The sequence below is a fragment of the Tursiops truncatus genome, chromosome 15, assembly GCF_011762595.2.
Source record: "Tursiops truncatus isolate mTurTru1 chromosome 15, mTurTru1.mat.Y, whole genome shotgun sequence".
NCBI lineage: Eukaryota > Metazoa > Chordata > Mammalia > Artiodactyla > Delphinidae > Tursiops > Tursiops truncatus.
This window is the reverse complement of record NC_047048.1, coordinates 60,026,050-60,052,423: the sequence shown is the minus strand read 5'-3', so window position 1 is coordinate 60,052,423 and position 26,374 is coordinate 60,026,050. Positions and strand designations below refer to the sequence as shown.

Below are 26,374 nucleotides of genomic sequence, written 5' to 3'. Positions count from 1 at the left end.
GTTGGCGGAGCAGGAGGCGGGGAGCGACTTCCGGGCGGCGGAGGGGGGTGGGGTGCGGAGTGGGAAGGACCCTGTGCGGGCGGCTCCCGCCTCCTCCTCTTCCTCCTCTTCTTCTTTCTCCTCCCCTACACTTCAATTATTCATTCCCCTCGGCGCCGCCCCCGCCCCCGCCCCCGCCCTTCCCCCACCCCGCCTGGGCTGTGACCGGATGCGGGCAGCCCTCCAGGGAATGGAGAGGGGGAGGGGAGGGGAGAGCATCCCAGGTCACCCTCCTCTTCCTTCCTCAGAGGCGTGGGGCTCCAGCCACATGCTTTCTGCCTCCAAGCCCCCCACCTCACTCCACTTCCTTCTTTCCTCTTTTCTTCACCATCCCTGTCTCCATCCTCTCTTCCATTTCTCTCCTCTGTTTACCTTCAGTGGTCTGGGTCTGAGGAGAGTAGGGGACCAGGGACTTGAAAGTAAGGGGCTTCTTAGGCAGGCACCCCAGTAGACCATCACTCCATGCTAACACCCCACTTCCTAGTTTCCAAAGTGTTCACATATTGTTCCATCCCTTTCTTTCATCTTGGGAGGTCTCTTTTCTTATTGTCTTTTTCTCATTTAGGCTGAGTAAACTGCAGCTCTGAGAGTTGCTGTCTCTTCCCACTCTCCCCTTCCCCTCCCTCAGGGAGGGGCCTTCATCTGGCCACAGCCCTAGTCGAACAGAGGCTGGGAAGGGGTCAACATCAGAGGGAAAGGGATGAGAGGAAACACCAAGTGGAGGAAAGAGCAAGTGTAAAGGCCTGGAGGCCTGAGACTAGAGGGCATGTTTTCAAGGAAGTCTGGATCACAGATCCAAGGAGCTGGAAAGCTAGGAAAGTTGGGGCTGGAGAGTTCCAAGGGATGCGATCCTAAAGAGCCAGAAGCAATGGGGAAACACTCAGAATTTGATCAGGGAAGTAATGTGATCAAATCAGGATTTGGAAAAAAGACCCTGCAGCCAGAGGAGAGAAGTGCTTACAGGGAAGCAGTGTGGAGATGGAGAGACCAGAGAGAGAGAGAGTGCTAACAGTAATCCATGAGAGGGGTAGGGTCCCTCATATGCCCTGGATATCCCTAGTTCACCACCCACTTCACCCTGCTTTGCTCAGATTGGATGCACCAGGGCACTTATGATACAAGCACTCATGTAGCAGTTTCTCTTTGCTCAGAATCATTCTAAGCACTGTACATTTACTAACTCTTTATCCTTACAATATGTGAGGTAGTTTATGTTTCCCTCCCATTTTACAGATGAAGAAACTGAGTCTCGGAGAAGTTTATTTATGTGTTTGGAATCACAAAGTGCTAGAGTCAAATTCAAACCCATCACCTGGTTCCAGAATAAGCTTTTCTACCTTCCAAAGGGAGGATGGGAATTAGGTGAGAAAGGGAGGAGAGCAGAGGGGAGGAAGGGAGGTTTGAGGACCACCCTGCTTCAGAGTGGCAAGGAAGGGAAGATGAAGGGAGACAGCTGCCCTGGATCAGGAAGGAGCAGCCATGTCCAGGGACTGTTTTGGTCCCAGCAATGCTCAGGAGTTGGAGTGCCAGCTGTTGTCCAAGGCTGAAAATGGAGGACGAAGAGTTAGGGATTAAGGGAGTTTTCCAAGCTGGATACAAAGCTGACAGTCTTTATCCGCAGGCATGTGTAGACTGGTGGGAGTTTTTGTGGGTTGGGCAGGAGGGGAGTCCGAATCCCAATGTGATTAAGCAGGAGAAGTGTCTCTTCCTTTCTTTCTCCTCTACAACTCCAGGCAAGGAGACTCATGTAGTGCATGGAGCCCTGAGCAGAGGGAAGATCTGACCTCAGATCCCCTTATGGCCCTGGGCCAGTTCTGCATGTGTATGGATAGGGCCTGACAGAGTTAGGTTCTCACCTCCCGGGCCCCACCCAATGGAGGCAGTCCCTCTACCTCCCATGCCTCTCCACATCCCAGGATCAGCCTGTTCAAACAGGCAGTAGAAGTCACACTTTTATGTACGAGACTCTAGAGCCAGGAAACCTGGGTTCAAAACCTACTCATTCCTTCCTGGCTCTATGACCTTAGGCAAGTCACTCAATTTCTCTTAGCTTCAGAAAAGAAAGTAAAATGGTGGGCTTGGGGGATAACCAGTGCCTTCCTCCTAGGGCTGTGGTGAAAATTAATGCTAATCATTAGCTGGGGTGATGCCTCCCTCAGGAAGCCCTCTTGGATCTCCTACCCAGCCGTGCCCTGCTCCCTATCCCTCAGAGAAACCTCCCTGACCCTCCCCTATTATGAGCTTCCATGACACTTTAGTCTTTTCCTTCTTGACATCAATACACTGGCAATTTATCTTTTATGTTTGCCTGTTTGGAATTGTCTGGGAGCTCCATGAGAGTCGGGACAATTCATCCATTTTCTTCACTGACAAATCGCCGAGTGCCCAGTGCTGTGCCTGGCACTCAATAGATAGTCTATAAAAATCACTGAATGAATGAATGAATGAATGAATGAACAAGTGATCAGCCCTATGAAATAGGTTCTGCTATTCTCCTCATTTTATAAACAAAGTAACTTATTCGGAAAAGGGCAGCGACTTGCGTAACTATGAAGCCCTTCTGTGTGTCAGGAGCTGTGCTAAGAAATTTACTGATATTACCACATGTTATCCTCAAACTAGCCTTTTTTTGGGGGGGGTGAGGAAACTGGGACTCAGGGAGGTGCTGTCATTTACCCAAGACCATTAGTTAGGAAGTAGCAGAGTTGGCATTCGAGAACTCTAGTTCAGGCAACTGGAGGAGTGACACTGAGGAAGGAACTGATGGGGTGCCTGAGTGGGTCAGGTGGGAGGGACCCACTTGTCACTGGTGCTGTAGAGGGGACTCTGCCCTGAGCAAGTTTGGACCAGTGTGTTCTGAGATCAGAGATCAGGGATTCAGACTAAGACCAAAGAGGAAGTACAGGGGTGGTGTTCCACTGGGGCCGGGGGCAGAATAACTTGGGCAAAGGCTCTGCAGTGGGACTGAGCCAGGCTCGTTCAAGGGCTAAGATGAGGCTGGGTCTGGCTGATGTGGAGGCAGAAGGTGAACCACAGCTGGTCAGAAGTGGGTAGGTCCTTTGAGATCTCATCTAGTTCCCTGAGCTCTTCTTTCATTTTACACACAGGGACACTGAGGTCCAGAGAGAAGTATATCTAGCAAGTGGCAGAAGCAAATCTGGGAGCTTTTCCTTAGTGCCCAAGGACATGGCCTCTGGGCTTTGTTGGGAATCACTCTTGGAAACGGCCTTCATCACATTTCCTCAAGTAGCTAAGAGCTTAATCCATGCCTACCACACCTTCTGCTTGGACCAGTTTCTAATACACAGGACCAGTTTCCCTCTGCTTGGACCAGTTTCTAATACACAGGACTAATTCCTTTAGTCCTGTGCAAACTGTGCACAAGATAATTGACACTGCATTGTTTATAACAAGAAAAATTGGGAACGACCCACATGCCCATCAGTAGGGGACTGGCTAAATAAATCATGGACTTCCTGACAACGGAATGGCATGTGGCAGTAAAGGAGGTGACGAAGCACTCTGTCTCCTAATACAGAGAGGCAGCCGTATGGAAAAGCAAGGGACAGAACAGGTGAAAAGTGGGACTAATAATCTATATTTGTATTTGTTTGCATATGCATAAAGAAACTTTGGAAGTCTACATAAGGAAATGAGATTACTGGGGAGCACTGGGCAGAAGGGAAACAGGTTGGGAGGGAGACTTTATAATATGCCTATTTATAATTTTTTGAATCATGTGAATGTATTTACCTATTAATAAATTGAAATAATAATGGGGACAGCTGCTACTCAGCTACTGCTGAGTGTTGTCATATGGGAATAGGCAGTCAGTATGGTCAGATTTTCCAATTACTCAAGAGAAGCCAGAAATCCAGATTTTATTGTAAAATCTCTTGATTTTTAAACCTTGGCTCCATTTTCTCTCAAATACTTTTCAGGCCAAATAAATAGGTCAGTGGGTCAGATGTGGCCTGAGGGCCACCAGGTTTCAGCCTCGGCTCTAACGGCCTTCTGCTTCCAGGCTGGAGTTCTCAGCAGCCCAGGTCTCTGCCCCACTGTGGGCAGCTGGAGACAGAAGCAGAAAAGTGTCTTGTCTTGCCCCTTTCCTGGCACCCTCCAACCCTTGCCCCTTGGGGCTGTGGTATTTGGGGCTTTTAACTCGAGACCTGCAAGGCAGAGAGAGGTTATGAACGCTCAGATAAATCCTTCCCCCGGGGCCCTGCAGGCGTCAAGGCACAGCTGTCTCCTGCTGCCCACCCATCTGTCCCTGGGAAGTGGGGACAGAAGTGGGGGTGGGCAGGAGTCTCCACTCTGAGCTTCAGATCGCTGGGCTCTGTCCAGACTCAGCCTCCAAGAGATTGTGAGGAAAGAAAAACAGGGGCTTGGCTGCACCTAGCTGGTGTGTGCTGAGGTAATTCAAGCAAATACAAAACGCCAGAGCTGGAAAGGCCCTAAGGGACCATCTCATCAAACCCCTTGTTGTGCAGCTGGGAAGACTGACCTCTGCTCCTCAGCACCCCGCCCCAGACCATAGCTTTGTCGCTACTCTCCTGGACAACTGGACTGCACCAGCCTCTTCACTGGGCGCCCTGCAGCCTTTCTTTCCCTCCTATTGTTCAGTCTCCACCATTAGCCAGAGGAGCTTCTTTAAAAGAGAAATCTGGGGCTTCCCTGGTGGCGCAGTGGTTGAGAGTCCACCTGCCGATGCAGGGGACACGGGTTCGTGCCCCGGTCTGGGAAGATCCCACATGCTGTGGAGTGGCTAGGCCCGTGAGCCATGGCCACTGAGCCTGCGCATCCGGAGCCTGTGCTCCGCAACGGGAGAGGCCACAACAGTGAAAGGCCCGCGTATCGCAAAAAAAAAAAGAAAAAAAAAAAGAGATATCTGATCAGATCCCATTCTGCTCAGAATCTTCTGATTACTTCCTACTCACTTTGAGCCTGACTCCTCAGCCCTGCCTACAATCTCTCTCCTGCTCTCCTCTCCAACCTCTCATCCTTCGGTCTTGCCCTCGCACATTCTGTTCCAGCCACACTCTTTGCTATTCCTTTAACATGCCAGCTTTTGTTCCTTCTGCTCCCCCAGGTGTTCACAAGGCTCCATCTCTCTCTTCTCTAAAATGTTGCCTCTTCAGAGGGGTTTTCCTCATCATTTCTCCCCTATGCTCTGTCGCCTCACCTGCCTTATTTTTCATCCACAGCATTTATCACTACATGATGTTATAATATGTATGTTTTTGTTTCTTGTCTAGAGTACAAGATCTGTGGAGGCAGCAGTCTTGCCTACATTGTTCGCCACTGTGTCCTCAGCACTTAGCAGATTTTGGCACATAGATGCTTAGTGATCCTGAACCAGCTGTGACGTGAAAGGGCACAGTCTACAATTCAGGTGACAGCCAGTCCTGCTTCTGCCATTACCTGCTTAGGTGACCTTAAGCAAGTCACGTCGCCTCTCTGGGCCTCAGTTTCCTCATTTGTAAAACAAGGGAATCACAGAGACACCTTCAATTCAACAATCCTGGGATGTCTTCTCTATTCCAACGTCACTCTCTCCTCCATGGAATCTGAAAGTCCTTTAAACAAACGTCATTGTGTTTATTGAATAGTTAATACATTCACAGTATTCAAAATTCAAAGGTACAAAGGCAGCACATATGTCTTTCCTATCTTGTTCTCCAAGGTTCTCCTTCCCTTAGGTACACAAGTTTCCTCTCCCTCCCTCCCTCCCTTCCTCCCTTCCTTCTTTATTTCTCCCCTGCCCCCCACTGCTTATCTTTATACTGTCCTTCACCATTCTGAAACAAATCAGAGCTTAATTATACACAGTTCTGTGTTTTGATTTTTTTTCGCATAACAGCATTTCTGGAGGTTGCTTTATATCAGTGCATAGAGAGCACTCCTGTTCTTTTTTGTGGCATCCCAGTGTTCCATTGCATCGATGTACCATAATCTACTTCACCAATCCCCTAGGTGGTGGGCAATTAGCTTGTCACCAGCCTGTAGCAATACTTCAGTGAATGACTTTGTGGACACACCATTTTGGATACCTGTATAATAAATGGACTTGCTGATTCGATGGTAGGTGTGTTTATAATTTGGATAGATGCCCCCTATAGGGACTATACCAATTTATCCCACACATATCAGCATTGAGTAAAAGTGCTCAAAATAAGCCTTTTAAATGGACTGCAATAAGTCCTCAAGACTCCTTGTATAATAGATGAATAAATTGTTCAACCTTGCTAAGCCTGTTTCCTCGTCAATAAAATGAGTATCCTACTTCATAGAGTGGTGGTAAGGATCAAATGAGATAGTGCATGGGAAGTCCTCAGCCTAGTTCTTGGCACATAGTAGGGCCTCTATGAAGGTTCGCATTCCTCCTCTGCTTGATGTTATCATCTGCCCCCAGACTGCAAGCTCTGTGGGAACAAGGGCCTTGTCTGTTTTGTTCGGTGCTATAGCACAGCCCTGGCTAATGGTAGGTGTCCAATAATTATTTAGTAAGTGAATGAGCCCACTTTCCAACTTCACTTCGCCCACTAGGCCCTGCATTATGACCTAGCTCCTGCCTGTCCATTCAGCTCATCCCCTACCTCTTTCTCCCCTTCTCCTTGGGATCCAGCTACACTGCCTCCTCCAGGTTCCCTCCTGCCACAGTGCCTTTGCACTTGCTGTTTCCCCTGCCTGAAACAATTTCTTTACCCCATACCCACCCATAACCTCTCCATTTGCTTAGTTTATTTCTACTCATCCGTAGGTCTCAGGTCAAATGTCACTTTCTTAAGAAAGCTACCTCTATTCCCTGATTTACGTTGGGACACCCCTCTATACAATCTCATTGGACTCTGAGCTTTTCATTTGAGCCTTATCACAATAGGAATGGTGCCTGCATGAATGTCAATCATATCCCTGTGACCAAAAGCCCGTGAGGCTCAGGACTAGGCCTGTCCTGTTTACCATTGAATCTGCAGAGCCTGGCACAGTGTAGGCACTCAATAACCATGGCCTTGAGTGAATAACTGAGTGCCAACACCCATTTTACAGAGAGATTGAGCCACGCATCCCCACCCAACACTGTGGAAGTCTGGACTCCATGTTCCACTCTCTTTCCAGTGGAAAGAGCAACTTCCGTAATGTTTTGGTTGGTAAAGAAGAAGAGAGAGGGGCTTCCCTGGCGGCGCAGTGGTTAAGAGTCTGCCTGCCGATGCAGGGGCACGAACAGGACACGGGTTCGTGCCCCGGTCCGGGAAGATCCCACATGCCGCGGTAGCAGCTAGGCCCATGAGCCACAGCCACTGGGCCCGCGCATCCGGAGCCTGTGCTCCAGGGAGAGGCCACAACAGTGAGAGGCCCGCGTACCGCAAAAAAAAAAAAAAAAAAAAGAAGAGAAAGAGAGATTGGACTCTTAATTCCCTCCAAGCATGATTATGTCACGGCCTCACTCATTCATTCAGCAGACCTCTCCGGGGACATCATCTGAGGGTCCTGGGTACTTGAGGGGAAGCCCACAGAGCCCCTAGCCTCAGTGGGCTCCCATGTCAGTGAGAAAGCCAAAACCATGGCAAAAATAGGTTTAGTCCAAAACAAGAAAGTGATCGATGCCAGAAGAAAAGGAGGACGACAGTCCTTCTGGAAGACCTGAGGGAGAGCCACCCTCCTGGGGGACCATGTCGGGGATGGGATGGGGTCTTCTAGCAGGAGGGGCCTTAAGAGAAGAGTAAAAGCCTCAACAAGTGGAGAAGGAAAGCAAAGGGTACTCCAGGCAGAGGGCACAGCCCAAGCAAAGGCAGAGAGGTGGGCAAGTCAGGGAGTGTTTGGGAACTAGGGTTCAAGGAGAGTAGAGGAAGATGAAGTGGAGAAGAACTCACAGACAGGTATCAGGAGATGTGTCCCTGAAGGATCATTGCAACACTTCTTACAATCCCCAAAGATGGAAAACAACTTAAGTGTCCATCCACAAAAGAATGGGTCAGTAAACATGATACTCACAACCACCACACCGGCAAGCCGCAGAAAGGTGGATAATACCTAATGTTTGGGAGGATGTGCATCAGTGGTAGGGCATAAATGAGTACAGCCATTCTGGAGGGCAGTGTGGCATTTTTCAGGGATAAAAAGTGTGTGCGTGCCCTTCATCAAGGCAACAGCACACTAGGGTGTTCGTTGTGGCACTGTGTGTGTCAATGCGGAGAAAAAGGGAACTCAAGCACCCACAACCAAGGAGGAGGACGTATGAAATGTGGTGGAAGCGGTTACAGGTTCTCTGGAGCTTCCAGGAGCAAGGAACTAGAGGTACACAGAGGATGTGGATAGATCTGAGGAACATCGAGATGAGAGAAAAAAAAAAAAGTGGGACATTAACACAACTTACAGCACAATAATATTATGTGGCTTATCCGTATCTACTATCTACTAAAACTAATCATACCCAGCAATCCCACTCCTCGGTATTCACGCCACAGAAAGGATACATATGTGTGTGTACCCAAAGACATGCACACGACTGTTCATATCCGCGCTCTTTGTAACAGCCCCAAGCTGGGAACCACCACAGCTCCACCAGCAGCAGAATGGCTTAACTGCTGTGAGCCCTCTGATGGAGTACGCTTCAGCATCCAGAGTAAGTGATCTACAGCCACACCCAGCGATAGAGACAGATCCATGAACAAAATGTTGAGCGAAAGAAGTCAGACATAAAAGAGCACACTCTGTGTGATTCCATTTGTATAAAGTTCAAAAACAAGCAAAACCGATGTATGGTGTTAGAAGTCAGAGTGGTGGTTACCTTGGGGTGGCAGACGGGAGGGCTTGGAGGGCTCTTCTGAGGAGGGGGCTGCTTGATCTGTGTGCTGGGTACTTGGGTGTGTTCAGTTTTTGAACGTTCATAAACTATAGTATACTTAAGACTTGTGCACTCCTGTGTGTGTTATACCTTAATAAGAATTTTTTTTTTTTTTTTTTTTGCAGTACGCGGGCCTCTCACTCTTGTGGCCTCTCCCGTTGCGGAGCACAGGCTGCGGACACGCAGGCTCAGCGGTCATGGCTCACAGGCCCAGCCGCTCCGCGGCATGTGGGATCTTTCCGGACCAGGGCACAAACCCGTGTCCCCTGCATCGGCAGGCGGACTCTCAACCACCGCGCCACCGGGGAAGCCCAATAAGAAATTTTAAAATACATAAACACATAACACAACTACTATGCATTTTTCAAGAAATCACAAATATTTAAGGACATATATCAAACACAGTAGAGAGGGTTTCGGTGAGCTCAGAATTGAGTGGGGGTGGGGGGAAAAGGAGAAAATAATATAAACAAGAGAGGGTCTTTGAAGACTAACTCATGATCACGTGCTAAGAGCTGAGAGGTGGGATTAATTCAACCACCTGTACTTTACTGCATGAAAAATAAATGTAAAACTTAATTTAGGAAACTAGATAAACAAATGAACTCTGGTGCTTATAGACTATAGAATACTCTGCAGCAGTCAGGGAATAGGAGAGAGATCTAAATATACACATCAAAGATGTCCAAGAGCAAACAGGCTGCAGAGTGATCATTTGTGTGCAGTGCCTTCCATCCCACCTCCCTACCCTGCCACGCACATAATAGTCTTACATATGTTCTCTGGGTTCCTAACTACATCTTTAAATGAACATCATCACACACCCAAACTGGGACTGTGGAGAGAACTGAGATGGGGGAGGGGTGTCAAAACGGAACTTTAGTCTTCTCTGTAATGTTTTCATTTTCAATAAGAAGAATCTATTCATGGAATTTTACATGAATGGATTTAGTATTAAAGGTAGTAGTAAAGACCAGCTCACGGGCTTCCCTGGTGGCGCAGTGGTTGAGAGTCCGCCTGCCGATGCAGGGGACAAGGGTTCGTGCCCCGGTCCGGGAAGATCCCACATGCCGCGGAGCGGCTGGGCCCATGAGCCATGGCCGCTGAGCCTGTGCGTCCAGAGCCTGTGCTCCGCAACGGGAGAGGCCACAACAGTGAGAGGCCTGCGTACCACAAAAAAAAAAAAAAAAAAAAAAAGACCAGCTCAGGGAGGCCGGGAATATTCTGGGCTTGTATTATCTTTGAGGTCACTTTTAAGATTTTTCAAGTCAAGCCTTGGGACCATCTGTTGCCTGATGAAATTGAGGTGCAGGGAGTTAGGACACAGGTCCCCACCTGGCATCCCCATCTGGCTTCATGACCTCGGGAGGATCCCATGCCCTTTTTGGGCCTCAGTGTCCTCATCTGCCCAATGGGAATCAGATTTCTTCGTTCCCTGGGGACGTGGGAGGATGAAGTGAGGGCATGAGGAGAATCACATGAATATAAGGGATTATTCTCTGGGTCAGGGGAGGAGAGGGAGTGGAAGCCTCCCCTCCACCTGCCAAGCCCACAAGGCACAAAGGAAGCAGAGGGAGGCGCTGGGGACCACCCAGGAGAGCAAACAGCCCATCTGTGGGACAAGGGCACTCTGTCAGCAGCTGGGAGGTCTGGCCTGGACCACTCGCAGGCCAGAGCCCCTGGGGCAGCCACCCAGGCTGCCTGGAAAATTGGGATATTGAGCCAGCTTCCTGCTACTCCCAACTCCAGTGCAGTCACAGCCCTGTCACCTCTCCAAGCCCCCATCATCACCCTCCCACCCCCAACACACACACACACACACACACACACACACACACACACACACAGAGGACCGACCGCACCATACTTGCCCTTTTTAGCCCATCCTATCCCCACAGCCAGAGAGGTTTCACAAGGTAAAACTCACTCACGTCCCATGCTTGCTCAAGGCCCTCCAGTAGCTTCGTATTGATCTGGGAACAAAATCCAATCCCCTTACCTTAACAAGGCCTGGCATGACCTGCCGCTCCCACCTCCACCTCCAGCACAGGGGTTAAGAGCCTGGCCCCAGAGAGATCTGCCTTGGTTAGAATTCTGGCTCTTTTCCTCATTCATTCATTCAAAAATGTTTATTGAGCACCTACTGTGGGCCAGGTAGTGTTCTAGGTATTGAAGATACATCAGAAACAAATGAGACAAAGATTCCTGCCCTCATGGAACTTCCTTTCTAACAGAGGGAGATTAACAATAAATATAAGTAGATTAAATAGCATGCTGGAAAGTGACAAAAACTGTAAAAAAAAAAAAAGTAGAGCAGAGGAAGTTGATCAGGAGTACTGGGGGGTGGGGTGGGGGGTTATTTTTAAATAGAATGGTCAGGGTAGGCCTCACTGAGAAGGTGAAATTTAAGCAAAGACTTTTAGGAGCTGAGGGAGGGAGACAAGAGAACACCAAGGGAAAGTACAGGCAGAGGGAGCAGCCAGTGCAAAGGCCCTGCGGTGGAACTGCACCTGGCTTGTTTGAGGAGCAGCAAGGTGATGGGGAGAGAGGTGGGAGAGGCTCAGAGAGGTAGGGCAGGTCATGTAGGGCCTTGCGGGCCTCGGTGAGGAGTTTGGCTTTTACTGAGTGAGATGGGAGCGTTGGAGGGTTCTGACCATAAGGGAGTGGGGGAGGCAGGACAGGGAAGGAGAGGAAGCCAAGTAGCACTTGCGGATGTCGTGTGGGTGGCTGCTTCAGCCTGACTCCATGGGGGAACTCTGGAGCATAAGTTACACCTCAGAGTTATCCACCCACACCCCTGCCAGCATCCTACGCAAAGAAGGTGGGCTTTCATAACCCTGAAATGATGAGCTACAGCTTGGAGGAAGGGTGGGTCCCCCCAGAAGGCTCCAGCAGCCTGAGAGCAGTCCTCCCGAAGGAGAGAAGTGGGTGCTGGTCACTGAACACTTATCCAAGGGTGGGGCGCACAGAAACAGTCAAAGGAGGTCCAAGGGGAAGGGGTGCAACATCGTTCTTATTGCCTCCAGTCCCCAAACACCAAAGCCCCAGTAGTTACAGCCCTTTTGGCCTGGGGCGGTGGGTGGCTAAAGATGGGGCATACCCTAGTGTGATTGGTAGAATTTTCTGGTTAGGAAAGACTGAGGGTCCACCTCCACCTGAGTTGCAGAGGGTTCCATGCTTCCACGTTCCGATAACGTGGCAGTCCAGCCTTATACACCTTATGGGATGGGGAGCTAGTTACCCTTGGGTTAGATCTGTTCACTTTTGGATACTTTGGATTTTAGAAAGTTCTGCTTCATGTTGAGCCCATGGCTGAGCACCGACTGTATGCCAGGCACCATCCTAGGTCCTGGAGACACAGCAGCAAACATGACAGACAAGGTCCCTACCCTGAGGAACTCTCAACTGGAGAGGGAGATGATTAGAGAAAAAGATGGTGTGGTAAGTGCAGAGGTGTCGGTAGCCCAGGAAGCTGTGGGGGCCCCGAGAGGACTCTTGACCTTTGGGAGGAGGTGACACCAAGCTGATAAGTGGGGGACATGTAGTATTTATACAGGTACAAAGTTTGGGAGAAAACGAATCCAGGCTGATGGAAGAGTGTGTGCAAAGGCCCGGAGAATCCCACCAGTGTTCACTATCTCCATTGCTACCCTCTGTCCAGCAACTATCCTCTCCTGCCTGGATGATTGTAACAGCCTCCTCGTGGGTCTCCCACAGAGAGGCAAAGAAGCTGGGGTAGGCAGCCACTAGCTCCTTCCTCTTCTTTGTTGAGGGCCACTCCTGTGGATGTTAACTCACCTGCATTCCCCACTCAATCTGCATCTGTGAGCAGGGAGAAAGAGGAAGCCACAGGCCTGTGCTGCAGTACTTGCAGGCCACCCCCAAGGAGGGCCTGGCCATGTGGGCGGGGCACCTATAGGCCCATCTATAGGTCCACAGGCTCCATGCCTCCTTCCCCTTTCTGACATCACTTCCTTCTCTGCCCGCCCCTCCCTCCCCCCACATTCTGTTCCACCTACACTGGCTTTGCTGTCCTTCCAACTTGCCAAACGAAGGCTCATCTCAGGGCCTTTGTATTTGCTGTTCCCTCTGCCTGGAATGCTCATCCCCCAGATGCCCACGTGGCTCACCCGCTCACCTCCTCCATATCTCTGCACAAATGCCACCTCTTCAGAGAAGCCCTCCCTGACCACCTTATCTCAAGTCGCCCCTGGTTCATTCCCTCTCCACCTTGCCCTGCAGTGTGCTCCATAGCACTTATCACCCACCACCTGACATATGGTATAGTTGCTTGTTCACATGTTTATTGCCTGTCTCTCCCACCAGACTGAAAGCTTTCTGAGGGCAAGGACCATGTCTGGTTTTACTCACGGTGGAATCCCTATAACAGGGCCAGGGCAGTCAATAAATATTTGTGAAATAGATGGTTCTGAAACATAAGTGATTCTGAAACAGGAGCCCTTCCAGGTCTGACTGTCCCAAAGTCTTAGATATGCCCTCCCTCCCCAACATTGCCAGTGGCCAGGGGTGCCCTCTGAGGGCCAGTCACAGCCAAGAAGCTGCCAGTTTGGGAGACTTCCTCAACCCTTCCCCACCCGGGCCCATCTGCCAGGGGTCAGGGGTCAGCCTGGTCCAGCCCTCTTTGAGCCCCAAGATGGAGGAGACCCAGTCCTGGGGTCCAGGCCCCACAGATGCCTGGTGAGGCCTGTTTCTCCTTTGGCAAATGTTCCCCCTTCCTTCACAGGGCCTGCGTCTGCGTTTCTGAACCAGAAGGTGTTTACACAAAACATCCTGGGTTTGGCGACAAATTCACCCTCAATGAGGAATCCTTAATGAATCTCCTTCTTTCCCCATGCCAGGTGGCTGCAGGGAAAACTAGCTCTGCCTCTAGCAGTTGAAGGAAGCCAATGGCCAGGCAAAGACGGGGTGCTACTGCGACTCCTGGGGCCACGATTTAGGGGAGGGCCTTTTTTCAGGGTCCACAGACAGCTGCGGTCTGGCTTGCTGTGTGACAGGGCATTGCCCTTTTCCCTGCCTTAGTCTGCAACTGTGAAGTGTGTAATAACACATCCCCACAAAGGTTGCTGTGAAATTCAAGTAAGGCAAGGGGTGTGAAAGGTTACAGTGGCCAAAAGGAGAGAAATAAAAAGCTGGACTCAGGGAAACAAGAGGTCAGAGCTCTAGTACTGGGTCTGCTCTTGACTTTTTAAAGTCCTCACCACTCTCTCAACCTTGGTTTTTGCAGCTGTACAATGAGGTATTGGGCTTGAAGATCTCTAGGGAACCCTCTTGTTCTGAAGGGCCGCCACTTTCCACCTGCCTACCTCATCTTGGAGGTCTTCCCAGATCCTACAGCCCACACCAATTCACTTTCCAGCACTTACACAACTTTCTTCTGAGCTGGCACTCACTGCCCATGGTTTTCCAGCCCGTTCCTTGGGTCTAGGTCAGCTATTCCGGACATTGGGCCTAACACAGGGGCTCAATGAACATGGGGGTCAAACTGAATTTAAAAAGATTCCTGCCTCCTTCCAACCCTGAGGAAAGACAATGAGGGGGAGTTTTATTCACTCTCATTTTATAAACTGGAACCTGAAGGTTAATATAAGTCACACTGCCACATGGGCCTCCTTGGTGTTCCTCAGGCAGGGAGGGGAAGAATGATTTGATTTCTCCAAAGCACTATCACTGCCTGCCATAGTATATAATTATTTGTTTTGTCATTAATTGTCGATGTTTCCCGCTAGATGAAGTTGCACGAGGGCAGGGACTTTGTTTTGTTCACTGCTGCACCCTCAGCCCCTAAAACTGCCTGGCACAGGGCTTCCCTGGTGGCACAGTGGTTGAGTATCTGCCTGCCAATGCAGGGGACAGGGGTTCGAGCCCTGGTCTGGGAAGATCCCACATGCCGCGGAGCAACTGGACCCGTGCGCCACAACTACTGAGCCTGCGCGTCTGGAGCCTGTGCTCCGCAACATGAGAGGCCACGACAGTGAAAGGCCTGCGCACCGCGATGAAGAGTGGCCCCCGCTCGCCACAACTAGAGAAAGCCCTCGCACAGAAACAAAGACCCAACACAGCCAAAAAAAATAAATTAATTAAAACAAACAAACAAAAAAAAAACTGCCTGGCACAGAGGAGGGGCTCAAGAACTGTACGAAAGGGAGAGGTTGAAAGGTTTGTGCCTGCAGGGGTCGCTTCAGTCCCGCCCACAAAGCTAGGCCCCGCCTCTCGCGTCCGCCCGCCGCGCGTGCATTGGAGCCTGCGCGCCACCGTTCTTTTTTCAATTGCGCATGCGCGCCGGAAGCCCTGTCAGATCGGCGAGTGCGCGGACCGAGCCGCAGCGGAGGTAGAGCGGAGGTGGGTACGGATCGCGGCCGAGCCGAGTCGGAGCAGGTGAACACCATGCTGTCGCCCGAGGCGGAGCGGGTGCTTCGGTACCTCGTGGAGGTGGAGGAGCTCGCCGAGGAGGTGCTGGCGGACAAACGGCAGGTAGGAGGCCCGTCCGCGGGGCTGGGGCCCGGGATTGGCCTGAAGGCGAGCGCCTGGAGAAACGCGCGTGGTTCAGAACTGGCTCCAGCTCGGGCTCGCCGTGAGTTGACCTAGGCTTGTGGGCCAAGGGCTGTGACGACAGACTGGGCGGTTGTGAGAGCACGTGGGTCAAATGCGTGGCACGGCACGGAGTGGGGACGTGGTAGGAGCGTGGGGCCCTGGCCATGGAGGGCCATGTAGACCTGCACAGGGAGTTTGGGTCTGGTTCTAATGGAAATGCCAAGGGCTTTAAGGGAGTTCGTGGTGACAAAAGATACTCAACATCACTAATTATTAGGGAAATGCAAATCAAAACTACAATGAGGTATCACCTCACACCAGTTGGAATGGCAATCATCAAAAAATCCACAAAAAATAAATGCTGGAGAGGGTGTGGAGAAAAGGGAACCCTCTTACACTGTTGGTGGGAATGTAAACTGATACAGCCACTATGGAGAACAGTATGGAGGTCCCTTAAAAAAACTAAAAACAGAACTACCATATCACCCAGCAGTCCCACTACTGGGCATATACCCTGAGAAAACCATAATTCAGAAAGTCACATGCACCCCAGTGTTCATTGCAGCACTATTTGCAATAGCCAGGACATGGAAGCAACCTAAATGTGTCTGTCGACAGATTACTGGATAAAGAAGATGTGAGATACACCCACATGTATAATGGAATATTACTCAGCCATAAAAAGGAATGAAATTGGGTCATTTGTAGAGATGTGGATGGACCTAGAGTCTGTCATACTGGGTGAAGTAAGTCAGAAAGAGAAAAACAAATATCGAATATTAACACATATTTGTGGAATATAGAAAAATGGTACAGATGTACCTATTTGCAGGGCAGGAATAGAGACACAGATGTAGAGAATGGATGTGTGGACACGGGGGTGAAGGGGAGGGTGGGATGAATTGGGAGATTAGGTTTGACATAAATACACTATCATGTGTAAAATAAATAGCTAGTGGGAGCCTGCTGTATAGCACAGGGAGCTCAGCTCGGTGCTCTGTGATGACCTAGAGGGGTGGGATCGGGGACTGGGGACGGAGGTCCAGGAGGGAGGGGTTATGTGTATGCATAATAACTGATTCACTTCATCGTACAGCAGAAACTAACACAGCATTATACTCCAAATAAATAAATAACAAAAAGTTTAAAAAAACAGTAACCTATGTGGTGGGCCCGGTTCCTGTCTACGTTTTTCAGAGAGGTGAAATCACATAGCTCATAGTGGACAGCAGGATTCACACCTGGGTATTCGGCTTCAGAGCCAGTGCTGTCAGGCAGTATGCTGTACTGCCTGCTCACTCCCTTTGTAGCTGTTGGGCTGTTACCACCATCTCAGTGCCAACACCTCTGCTGTTCTGATCTAATATTGTTGGGTTTTTCATGATACTAGGTCAGAATCAACTGGAGGAGCTTGCCAGGGAGTGGTTTGCACTCTCCTAGTGATTCTGAAATGCCCTAAAGCTTGAGAACTAGTGCTTCAGTGGATAATAAAAAAAAAATTACCTATTTAGTCATTAAACATTTCCCCAGCACCTCCTCTTGGGGGAAGACACCTGGACAAAGCATTGTTTTTAAGGAGCTGGAAGCTGAGTGGGGGAAGAAATACCTTCACACATCAGTCCATTTTAGGCAGGACATTGGAATTAACCTAGGAATGATGGCTTGTCTCTGTTAGGTTTTAATAGCCCTGGGTCTGTTAGGAGTACAGGCTGGGGTAAGAAGTAGCTGAGTTCCTTTCTGCCCCTGTGCTTTTCAGATTGTGGACCTGGATACCAAAAGGAATCGGAACCGGGAAGGCCTAAGGGCCCTGCAGAAGGATCTCAGCCTCTCTGGTAAGCCTAGACCTCCTCGCTGCAGCCCAGGAGGCCTGTTCCGTTTCCTTCTAAGGCCTTTGACTTGTCCCTGATAGAGACTGGGCAGGAGGCCACAGGCATGTAGCACAGCCCGTGGAGATGGGGGAGACGGTATTGCAGGTCTGACATAGACTGCGGTTCAGGGTTTCAGCAGCTACTCTGCTTTAGTTTTCTCTATGATACTTCCTCAGTAACAGGTCGTTAGCGGCCAGCTTATCAGTGATGGCACTGGGAACATGCGGGGGGTATAAAAACCCCCAGCACGTGAAAATTGTGAATTGAAAATACACAATGTGAAAATTGTGAGAAAGCTGAAGGAGGAATTGGACATGGGGTGGGTTTTGGAGAAGGGGATAGTGGCTCTTTAGATGAGGCCAAGTGGTTGTGACAGAGTAAGGAGCAGGGGAGGGGTGTGTGATGAGGCTGAAGAGGTGGGCAGAGGCCAGGCCATAATGAAGGGCCTTGGGGGCCAAGGGTTTAAAGTGCACCGGGAAGCCTAAAACCTTCCAGTTTCTTCTCATCTCACCCGAGTAAAATCCGGAGTCCTGCAAGACCCCATGGAATTCAGACTTCCTTGAACTCTCCCACATCATCTCCTCTGCTCTCCTCCTTACTCATTGGCTCCACCCTCGCTGGTCTCCTTGCTGTTCCTAACGCCCCGGCACATTACTCATCTTTGCTGTTCCTGGTTCCTCTGCCTGCCTTGCTCTTTCCCCAGGTGTCTGCAGGGCTTACACCCTCACTTTCTTTGGGTCTCTGCCCAAATGGCACATAATCAGTGAGGCTTTAGCCGACTGCCTGCTATAAATGACAGACTCCTCCCCTACTTTGGCATTCTCCATCTCTCTTACCCTGCTTTAGTTTTCTCTACGATACTCTTCAGGGTCTGACAAATCATATCTTTGTTTATTATCTTTTTTGTTTATTCCCTCTTCTCCACTATAACATAAGCTATGAGGGCAGGAACTTTGTCCTATTCTGCTGTGTTCTCAGCATCTAAAACAATGCCTGGCATAAAAATATTTGTTGAAGGAATGACTGTTTGCCATTTCAGAAGACGTGATGGTTTGCTTTGGGAACATGTTTATCAGGATGCCTCACCGTGAGACGAAGGAAATGATTGAGAAAGGTAAGGCCTCCTGGGCAGGGGTCAGGAACAGGTTCCCCCGCACCCCCCAGCCTTGGTCTTAACCGAGAACCGAGAGTCAGGCTTTCTTTGGGCAGCAGCTTGATGAGAGGCGGCTGTGTGCATGTTGATCTGTGCTCTGCCACTGAGTTATTTCCTCATCTCTAAAAGGGGGACACTTCTACGTAGCACAGTTGTTGTGAAGTTGAGATAAAACAGGACGCGTGCCTAGCGCAGTGCTTGTTTATCAGTGAGGAATGAGTTAGACTGCAAATAACAGGAATCCAACAAATTGAGGGTTAAGGAAATAGAGTTCTGTTCTTCTTATGTAAGAAGTTGTCCAGAGATGGGCAGTACAGGACTGGCACAGCTGTTCAGCAGTGTCACCTTAACATGTTCTCAGGGTTATTATGTCATCATTGAAGGTCTCATGTTTGAGTGCCAGGCTGGAGAAAAGGCAGAGGGTTTTCTCCATATATGGCCTTGCCTTCTATTTTGAAAATAAGACGGTCCGCCTCAGGGACTTCTGCTGATCCCTCATTTGCCAGATCTAAGGCACATGCCCACACGTAGCTGCCGGGGAGCCTGGCAGAGGAGCTCTTATTGTTCACATCCCCTGCAGTAGCAAGTGGGTTGAAATGGACGTTTGGGAAGAGTGAACCTCTAGGGGCTGCCACAGCCTGGATACACAACATATGTTACTCAAATCTCGCAACTACGTTCCTGGAGGCTCTTTGGAGGAGCGTCATAAAGGCAAAAGGTCAGGCTACAAATGGGTCCTTGGCTGGAAAAAGGTCAAATTTTGCATGTCTGTACCCCTGAAAACATGTGGGCCAGGAGGACCAACAAGGTTGCCTCTGTCCCTGAAAACAGGGTATCTCTATCCCTATTGAAACCGAAATTCTAGCAAAGGAAACTAGGTCCGCTTGGAGGAGAAGCTTCCGGCTGTCTTGTTGAAAAACGTACACTAATATCCTGGTTATAAAATTAAGAATTGTCATTGCACTTGGGTGGAGGCTGGAGGCCACTCAGACTAAGCTTCCGCAGGGCATCGCCTGCCTGGGTTCAGGATCCTCAGCTCTCTTAGCCCACAAGTTGGTCTTGTCACCGACATAGAGAAGTTCTGTGACATCATCACCTCTGGTTCTCAGGGATGGACCCAGGCTAAACAAGCTTGTGTGAGACTGTGGTTCCTCATTTACAGTGAGAACCAGAACCACTGCCCAGGCCAGAGGCTCGGCTCGTTAGGGCGTTCACCCATCAGAAAGAATGGAAGTCTGTGAGGAAGACAGGAATGTCACTCACGAGTGGATGAAAACAGAGCTGGGGGAGTTGGTTGGGTGGCACCAGTCAGTTGCACTACTCACGGCACACCTGCCTTTGGGTGCAGCCCGTCCTGTAAGACACCGTCCTGTAAGACAGCCTTCTCTTCACAGCCGTGAATTAGGTCAAGCGTGAGCACTAGGCTGCATGTTGACTGTTCACGTATCAGTTACCACAATCCTGCCTTTGTGAAAACCCCTGACCTTGATGAATGTGGGTTTGTGAAATTCCTCAGCCACCTATTTTTCCATCCGTCTTAGGGTAGGCTGGGTCTAGGTTCTTTTTGTCCTTACATTTGAATTTTCCACAATTTCACTGTGGGAGGGTGACCTAAAATCCTGGCGTTGCCTTCCCCATCCACTGGCCAGGGTACTTTGCATAATGAAAACAGTTCGGTGAACTGTGAGTCAGGGGACTGGTGTGCTCAGCCCTGTTTTGGGCTCACTCAGGGGTCGGGGCAGGTCATGTCCCTTCTCTAGCCTTTAGTTTTTTCCTCAGCTGGTCTCCGAAGTCTTCTTTTCTTTCCCACGTGCTGAGACCCCTTGCTCTCAAGGGGGCTGGGGAGAGGCTGGCATCCTCAGATCTGTCTATAGTATAACCTCATCTTGTTTGCATCTCATTTTTCAGATCAGGAACATCTGGATAAAGAAATAGAGAGGCTCCGGAAACAACTGAAAGTGAAGGTCAATCGCCTGTTTGAGGCCCAAGGTATTGGCCTGGGGGCTGGGGGTGGGGCTGGAAACCAGGAGGGGAGACAACCATCAACACGGACTTTGAAGGCAGGGGTGGGAAGCCCCTCTGGGTGGGCAGTGACCCGGGCAGCTGGTGAGTGGCACTGAAGCTGTGGGCAGTGGGCAGGGTTGTCTCGAGCCGCCCAGAGATGGAATGGACGGGAAGTCTGTGGGATCTTATTCCTGTCACAAGTTGTTTTCAGGCGCCAGGAATGGCCTGGGATATCTCACATTTATGCCAGGGCATGGTGTCGGGACTGGGATAGCTCTGACTAAGGGTCAGAAGGCCTCAGTCAGGTGGTCCAGGTTAGAGCTGAATTTCTAGGTAAACCAAACCACTCCAGATTGGTCACAGTCTGGTGCAGATCTGGAGGTTTCTAGACAGCAGTCATGACTCTGCAGGTTCTTGGTGACTCAGGAGCAGGTGTCGATGCGCATTGTTCAGTGCATTGCAGAATTTGAGGTCCATTCCTGTCAGACCTCAAGGCCAAGTGTTTGGCAGCATGAATGCAGTGTAAGCCCCTTTCCCAGGCCTGACTCCAGGGCCAGCAGGTTGGACAGCAGGAGCCCCGACTCGCTGATGAATTGTCTTCTCTTCCTAGGCAAACCGGAGCTGAAGGGTTTTAACCTGAACCCCCTCAACGAGGATGAGCTTAAAGCTCTCAAGGTCATCTTGAAAGGATGAAATTTAAGAACCAAAGTGGGGGACCTAAGACCAGCATCCCCCCTGGGATCATGGAGGACCTAGAACTCTCCAGCCTTGACACCTGCAAGGACAGGATCTACTCTGCAAGGGGACAGTTGTGAGGAATCTGGCCATAGCCCTTGTACGAAGCTTCTTTGTCTGTAGCACTTGGCTATTTTGTGATGGCAGGAGGGAACCCTCAGCCTGCCAGTATCTGCCGGGCCTGACCACTGGGGCTGGGTGGACACAAGGCCCATTGACAGGCCCTGGCAGCCACCAGGAGGTGGGAGGGGGCAGCGCTTGTGGGGGTGTGAGAATGACTGCAACAGGCACTTCTCAACAATGGCCTGCTATTGAAAGGGGCCCCGGGCAGGGGGAAGAGTGGGAGCTCATTCCAGCATTCCTCTCAGAAAGAGAGAGAGGCATTTTCAAGCAGTGTGTGTAACGGAATTGGAATAAAGCAGGAGGCTCAGAGGCTCCTGTCCTGAATCAAGGACAGAATCTTGGTGCTTCATGGTCCGCCATAGGCAGACGCACAGTCCCCCTGCGCTGCCTCCATTTGGGCCCATCTTCCTGCTTGCCCCCAGGACAGCCCAGAGCAGGTGCTGCTCATCAGCCTGCTGCGGCTGCTCTGGAGTCAGGGAGGCCTTGCAGAGTCCTGCACCAGAGGTGGGTGAGGGGCCGCGTCTTACTGTGCTGCACTTGTGCAGGGTGCGCCTCCACCGGCTCTGAAAGCAGGGCCCGGGCCAGTGCTGCTCGGAGTTCCCATCTGCCCTCGGGGTCTGCGATCCTGATGGGAATGTGCCGTGAGGGGTGTCTTTCGTGTGCCTCGAGGGCTCAATAAATGTTACCTACGTGAACGAATAGCAGCTTCTAGTCTTCACCTCATTCAGTCCTTAATTGCCACTCCTTTAGGATACCATCTATGAAGGGGCAGTGGTTCCTCCTTGAATTGATGTCAGGATTAGATAGGCAGTAACAGCAGAAGGTGGCAGGATGGAGAGGGCACTCCATTTGGTTCCAGCCAAGTTATATGGGGAATCAAGCTGGCATGGCCAGATCCTGTGTTTTCTTCAAGATAATCTAGAAATTTAGATTTTTAGGTTGAATCCTCTGTTTTTTAAATACTGCTAATTCAGAAAATTTTTTACAACTTGGGTGTTGGCCAACAAAACACTTTACCTAAGTCAAATTTGGCCCAGACCGATGATTTTGCATCCTCTTGAGTTTTCTTAGTAGAATTTGCTGGGTTTTCCCCATAATGGCCCTAAGAAGTAGGGAGGTGGAATTGGAAACTAAATATCTGTCCACAGTAGATTAAAGAAATTGGTAACTCCAAATAGTGCAATACTATACAGCTGTAATCAAGAATGAAGAAGCTCTGAGCACTGATTTGAAACAAGCTCCAAGATACATTAAAGTGAGAAGTAAGGACAGGTGTCTAATCTCATAATTTGTGTGCCAACAATTATGTGGTTCCTTTGGAATAGAAACTGCATGGTGGGGCACAGGGTGCAAGGGAAGGACATGTTGCTGTTGTATATTTGAAAATGGGGAGTTGTGGTGTTCACTTTGGTTGATGCTGTCTAGTATGACTGCCTGGCTCGCAGTTGGTCTGTCTGAACATTGCCACTGCTTGTCTAGCTGAGGGTGGATGCTAGGCCAGAGAAGAGCCAATCAGATTCTTTCTCCTGGAAAGATGTGGAATCCATGCCTGGGGTTGTCTGGGCTTGCCCCAGTCCCAGGGATGAGGGAAGTCCCCACACTCTGGAGGCAGGAGGCCCGGAATGGCCTGGCTTCAGGGGCTTCCCAAGGCTGGCTGATTCACTTAGATTTCCCAGTATTTTCCTTCCAAAAGCCCTCCCCACTTCTCCCCTTCCTTTCCTTCCACAGTCAGATTCTTGCAGCCAAAAGAACTGTCCTGAAAGAGGGGAGAGTAATAGAGGGAGCTGACTAGGGTCCTTGGTAGGTTGCCCTGGAGCAATTAGCCACCAGCCCACTCTTGCTGCAACTTCTTTTCAACCTAGAGGAGGCGTAGGAATGTGGAAAATGCAGACATTCTTACTTGTGCCCAACTCCCCAAGCCATCTCTGCCTGCCAGCCCAAGGCTTTCTGGTCTAAAAAGCTCAGCTCCCAACCTCAAACAGGAAGGTTCAGAGAGGCACCTAGGTCACCCATCTGACTTCGATAAGTGCACCTTTGCAGAGACTGTCTCTAAGTAGCTCTGTCTTCCTGATCCTTACCTTGTCCGTGGGTTCCCTGCCATGCAGTCAGGGTATTGTAAGGAGGGCAAGATGCATATAAGGCTCAGGCCTTCCCCAGACCCCCAGTAAACACACAATCTAGTAACTGCTTGCTTTGCAAACACAGCTTAAGTTGCATAAACCCTGAACCCTTGCTCCTGGAGGAGCTTTTCAACACTGATCCCCCCGGGGAGACATCAGAGGGTCAAAGCCAGGAAGATTTGGTTGCAGCCAACAGCATCCCCTGAGCCAAGCCTGGAGCCCGAATAAAGACTGTGATCCTTTATTAGATGTGATCTCTGGGGCAGCAGAACTTGCCGCATTTGTCCTCTTCGGGCCTGACCGCCAAGCCAGCTGATCCGTCAAGGTTAAAGTCTCTCCAGTCCTGGGGATTGGCTCTCTCCTGGTGCAGAGATGCCCAGGGTAGGGTGGGGGTGCCAGGCTAGCAAAGCAGCTGCCAGGCCGGAGGGAGGGGGAGGGAGGGAGGTGAGTTCTATGAGGTGCTGCTATGCTGGAAACTGGGAGCAGGGAGAGAACTGGTGTGGCACCTCCCCTGGCCGCTCTCCTCTGTGCTGGGGATTAGTTGGGAGTTTTCTTCTGGCCTTGAAGGGAGCGGAACAGCTGCCTCAGCTGTTTTTTCCGATCATTGACGCAGCCTGGAAGGGAAGTGGAGTGTTGCCTGGGATGGGCTGTCCCAAGTAGAGGGGGATTTGGGGGGAGTGGAGGGGCCTGTGCTCCCACTACCTGCGGGAAGAGGGGACAGCAGGAGCCATGCAACCACGGATGGCCTATGGTTTGCATCCTGGCTCCCCTGCTGCCTGTCATGGCCCTTAGGCAGGTCATTTACCTCTTTGAGCATCTGCTTTCTCATCTGTAAACCAGGATACCTGCTTTATGGGGTGAATGTAAGGATCATCAAAAGCAGGTAATATTCACTGGGGGCTTACCTCAAACCAGGGGCTGCTTCAGGTCCAGAATGTGGACTGACTTGCTGAACTTTCACGGGAATAACGTGTACAAGAGAAAACTGAGGCTTGAAGAGGTTAAGTAGTTTACTCCAAATCACACAATAAGTAGCAGGACTGAGGGCTGAACCCAGGCTATCAAGCTCCAGAGGCCCAGCTCCTAACCACCACCCCACGTTGCCTTACCTTCTGGCTTTGCTCTGAAAATGCACTTAAAGCTATCACAGTGCCTGGTACCTAATTGGTTAAATGTTAGTTTCTTCCCTTATCCAACCCCATGTGTCAGGCACTTTCATCTAAGAGATGGCTCTTCCCTGCAGGTGGCCCCTACTCTCATGAAAATGTGTCCCAGGCAGTCCTGACATGACCTCCCCTCTCTGAGCACGTTCACAGTGTTCCCTCCCTTTTGCGCTCAGAGCTGATCCTTGAGGCGACTCCGTGGTCATTTGCTCTTGGGCCAGGCACACTGATGGCACTCACGAATGGTGGCCGACTGACTGAATCCCCATGGGGGCAACTACTGACCTGGAGGTGTCTGCCGTCTTCTCAGCACCCCAGAGCCCCATCCCTGCCTCCTAGGCACTCACCAGCCATCAAGGCTTCACTGAGCCGAGAGTCCACTAAATGCATCCCCAGGGTTTTCCAAAGTGAGTTCCGTGGAACCTTAGCTTTAACTATAATTGGCTCATTCATAATTCTCAAACCTTTGTGTCCAGTGCAAATCTCTTCTTGGAGTTCTAGACTCATCTCTGAGTTATCTGTTTATCTTTTCACCAGTTCTCAGCACATCCCTAACTCATTTCATCAGTACTCTTCCACCCCCAGCCAGCTCCTCCTGTATTCAAAACCATCCACCCAGACGCTCAGCTGGAGTCTTGGGAAGCACTGGCTCTCAACCTAAGCTGTGCTTTAGACTTATCTGGGAGCTTTGAAAAATACTGACGTCCAAAGATACTTATCTCCAACAGGCGTCAGTATTTTTTAATTCTCTTGCATGATTCCGATGTTCAGCCAGGGTGGAGAACCACTGTTCTGAATCTTTGCTACTCAAACAGAGTCCAGGAACCAGCAGCATTGATATCTGAGGTGGACTGTTAACACAGGCGGCTGCCATGATCCTCCCAGGCCTATATGCACCTCTCTGCAAAGGTGCCTCTCTGTGCCGCGCCTCCCGTCAAGAAGTGGAGTCTATCTCCTTGTCCCCTGAATCTGGGCTGGACTGGCTTTGGCTAATGGATTGTGGTGGAATGACATTGTGGGATTTCTGAGCCTAGGCCTCAAAAGGCTTCGCTACATCTTCTCTCGCCCTCTTGGAGCCCTGAGACTACCATCTGAAGAACCTGGGGCAGGGCTGCTGGAGGATGAGTGGCCACCTGGAAAGAGAGGCTGCTGACAGTCAGTCTCGAGCACCACACATGTGAATGAGGCTATCCTAGACCATCACGTCTCAGCAGATCTGCTAGGTGCCTGCAGCCCTGTGAGAGACCCCGGGCGACACCTGAAGAATCATAAGCAAATATAGTTGTTTTAAGCTGCGAGGTTTTAGGAGGGTTTGTTACATAACAGTAGCTTGTTAGGTGTGCAGACTCTTAGCCCCCTGCTCCAGACCTACTGAGTCATAACTGCATTTTTAACAAGATTCCCAGGTGATTGCACAACTTGAAAGCATTGTATAGTCATCCTCCAACAACACCACGGGCAGGTACTAGGGGTCTGCTGTGGGAAAACCATTCACAAACCTTCTCTGTCTTGCTTTCCTGAAGGCAAACTACTTGACTTCCCAGGCTTCCTTGCGGCTGAGGTGCCATGTGACCCAGTTCTAGTGGGTGGGAAGTCAGCAGAGGTTGCTGGGAGGGCTTCCCTTTTGGAATAAAGAGTCAAAGCTTGAAAGAAAGGCTTTGGCCCTTGGGCCTTCCTGTCTCTTCCTGCCTGAGACAAGGACACGGTGTCTGGAGTTGGAGCAGCTGTTTTGTAGCCATGAGGCAACAAGCATGAGCATCAAGGCAACATGC

At 50.4% G+C, this 26,374-nt stretch overlaps 2 protein-coding genes and 1 long non-coding RNA gene across 4 annotated transcripts in view; 1 reads left to right on the top strand and 2 right to left on the bottom strand.

Annotated features, from left to right (window-relative positions):
• Nucleotides 1-3,912: 3,912 nt before the first annotated feature.
• On the bottom strand, nucleotides 3,913-12,789 carry LOC141276609 (uncharacterized). Of its 2 annotated transcripts, XR_012326505.1 has the most exons (4): nucleotides 12,683-12,768; nucleotides 10,812-10,857; nucleotides 5,461-5,615; nucleotides 3,913-4,208 (listed from the first exon to the last, which is right to left on the bottom strand). It is a non-coding gene; the product is annotated as an uncharacterized lncRNA (long non-coding RNA). The 2 variants fall into 2 exon arrangements; XR_012326504.1 differs by lacking the exon at nucleotides 10,812-10,857 and having other exon boundaries at nucleotides 12,683-12,789.
• A 2,401-nt stretch (nucleotides 12,790-15,190) lies between these two features.
• PDRG1 (p53 and DNA damage regulated 1) lies at nucleotides 15,191-22,588 on the top strand. Its single transcript, XM_033839861.2, has 5 exons — nucleotides 15,191-15,376; nucleotides 17,193-17,268; nucleotides 18,344-18,418; nucleotides 20,366-20,446; nucleotides 21,072-22,588. Exons 1-5 carry the CDS (start codon nucleotides 15,290-15,292, stop codon nucleotides 21,152-21,154), a joined length of 402 nt encoding a protein of 133 aa, XP_033695752.1. The 5' UTR covers nucleotides 15,191-15,289; the 3' UTR covers nucleotides 21,155-22,588.
• A 1,388-nt stretch (nucleotides 22,589-23,976) lies between these two features.
• TTLL9 (tubulin tyrosine ligase like 9) overlaps nucleotides 23,977-26,374 on the bottom strand; it is a 43,801-nt gene continuing 41,403 nt past the window's right edge. The window contains 1 exon segment of the mRNA XM_073793303.1: nucleotides 23,977-24,053. Coding sequence (XP_073649404.1) covers nucleotides 23,977-24,053 — 77 coding nt within the window.

Bases quoted from the DNA above. Each gene is read 5' to 3' on its own strand.
- PDRG1 (XM_033839861.2), top strand. From the start codon at position 15,290: ATGCTGTCGCCCGAGGCGGAGCGGGTGCTTCGGTACCTCGTGGAGGTG. The intron at 17,269-18,343 runs GTAAGCCTAGAC...TTGCCATTTCAG, and splicing joins GAAGGATCTCAGCCTCTCTG to AAGACGTGATGGTTTGCTTT. The intron at 20,447-21,071 runs GTATTGGCCTGG...TTCTCTTCCTAG, and splicing joins TCGCCTGTTTGAGGCCCAAG to GCAAACCGGAGCTGAAGGGT.